Source organism: Rhagoletis zephyria, unplaced genomic scaffold (genome assembly GCF_001687245.7).
Source record: "Rhagoletis zephyria isolate East Lansing unplaced genomic scaffold, Rhagoletis_zephyria_1.1 Rzeph_scaffold_54810, whole genome shotgun sequence".
In the NCBI taxonomy this organism is placed as follows: Eukaryota; Metazoa; Arthropoda; class Insecta; order Diptera; family Tephritidae; genus Rhagoletis; species Rhagoletis zephyria.
In genome coordinates this window covers 1-1839 of record NW_016211862.1, presented here as the reverse complement: position 1 = coordinate 1839, position 1839 = coordinate 1, and the positions used below count along the sequence as shown (strand labels likewise).

The 1839-nt window shown below is 35.8% G+C and overlaps 1 protein-coding gene across 1 annotated transcript; it reads right to left on the bottom strand.

The window, feature by feature from the left end:
* Positions 1-471: 471 nt before the first annotated feature.
* Positions 472-756, bottom strand: LOC108356159 (odorant receptor 67d-like; the record flags this gene model as incomplete). Its single annotated transcript, XM_017607289.1, has 2 exons — positions 693-756; positions 472-627 (listed from the first exon to the last, which is right to left on the bottom strand). Coding segments are annotated over exons 1-2 (192 nt in total), but the record flags the coding sequence as incomplete, so codon positions are not given.
* Between the last annotated feature and the right edge of the window lie 1083 nt (positions 757-1839).

Genomic DNA, 1839 nt, shown 5'->3' with positions numbered 1-1839 from the left:
ATTTTCGCTGCTGGGTCATCTCGTGGGAAATCTGAATTAAAATATCTTCTACGACACAACTCAAAACTAAAAAAAACCCTTACTACTGAACAGCGTCACATGTTTTTTATGACATGGATTAGCCAAGGCTTAGAGACTTGTGTCACTGTTCACTAGTAGGATGCTTTTTTTTAGTTTTGAGTTTTTTCGTTATCGCAGAGGACCTCTTATATGTGTATGCTTTATTTTAATGGTGACTTGTTTTATATATATGTATGCACAGTGTATATCATCGTTTAAAGTACAAAACCGAATTTCGTTACTCTGCCGTCTTGAAATATTCTAGCCAGAAATGCGAGTGAACCATTATGAAATATGAGTGTTTTTACTCTCTAGAAAGTAGTTTATATAATTCACATACGCGGTATTGCATTTTGTTGATACGCGGTTTTGTATATGTATCTACATATGTATGCACATATTTTGTCTCACCTTAAGCGCGGTATTCACCGATAGTGGCTCAATTCCAGCAATAGTAATAATGCGTGGCACCTGAGCTTGCGTGAGCATTAGCAGTACGGTCTTCTGATCGGCAACCTCCAAATCATACCATTGAATGTCGTAAATTCCGTCACAAAATTGATCATTCTTAAAAAAAAAAAAATATGTTGCCTAACGGTGGTGTACTTTTTTTGTAATATTTAAATACTTACGCATATTTCAACACGCGTGCCCAATATTGAATACATATATAACCAAACAAAGCAAACAAATATATAAGCGTAAGCACTGGGCCAGTACTTTAGCATGATGATCAGCAAGGTGCTCAAGATGCCCAATGTCGTGCAGACGATGTGCGATGTGATGGTCCAAAAGAAAATGAGATTGCAATTATCATTGAACCTAAATATTTGCCAACATTTTTTAATAAACAAGTCAATTCTGTATACATATATCGAGCCATAAGAGCATCTAGATGCACTTCTTCATCAAAAATAAGAGTTTGAAAAAAAATCGGTTACAACTCTTTGGCGGTTAGGACCCGATATGTGTGTGTATTAGGGCGGGTCAATTTGTGTGGTAAATTTTTCCGACTATGCGCGTATAGCACAGAAGGATTCGACGTGTAATTCTAAGCAAATTTGCCGAAGAAACCATGGACCTAAAATCAATTTGGAGTTTGCCAAATTACGAAAATAGGTTTCTTAGCATTCTGCTGTAATATCGTAAAGAGGTGCTTAAATTTTATACAAGAACATGCTATAAGGAGTTTTTTGGTATGACGAATCCATTTATGCACTTTTCTTTTTCTTAAAACTTCCACCAGGGGGAATAACAGTGAAAATTTTCACATTTTCTTCGAAACCTATTTTCGCAATTTGGCAAACTCCAAATTAATTTTAGAGCCATGGAATAGAGTCCTCCTATGTTATACGCACTTCGCCGAAAAAAAAAACTACCCGCCCTAGTATGTATATCTCAGGGCTTACTCCAAGTAATACTGATGCCATTCTGCAATATCATTCAGCGTAGGTGTTATTCGTTTATCCTTTGAGTTCTGTTGTAGCAATTCATGCAGATCACTCACTTTCAATTCGAAGATATCATAAAAGAAAATCGAGTGTGTTAGAAAGAGAAAAATATACAAGTCAGCGGCGTACAATCCAAATGCCGCTATGAATACACATAAAATATTGTAGATGATCGTAATAAAATAGCCCTGGTTAGTGGTCGCATCTATATATGGCATTTGACACATAATAATTAGGTGTCTTTCGCCTTTTAATATATACAAAACAAGTGGTATGACTAATGCTAGCCAGGCAGAAACGAAGTATATTAATCCGAGAATGATTAAAA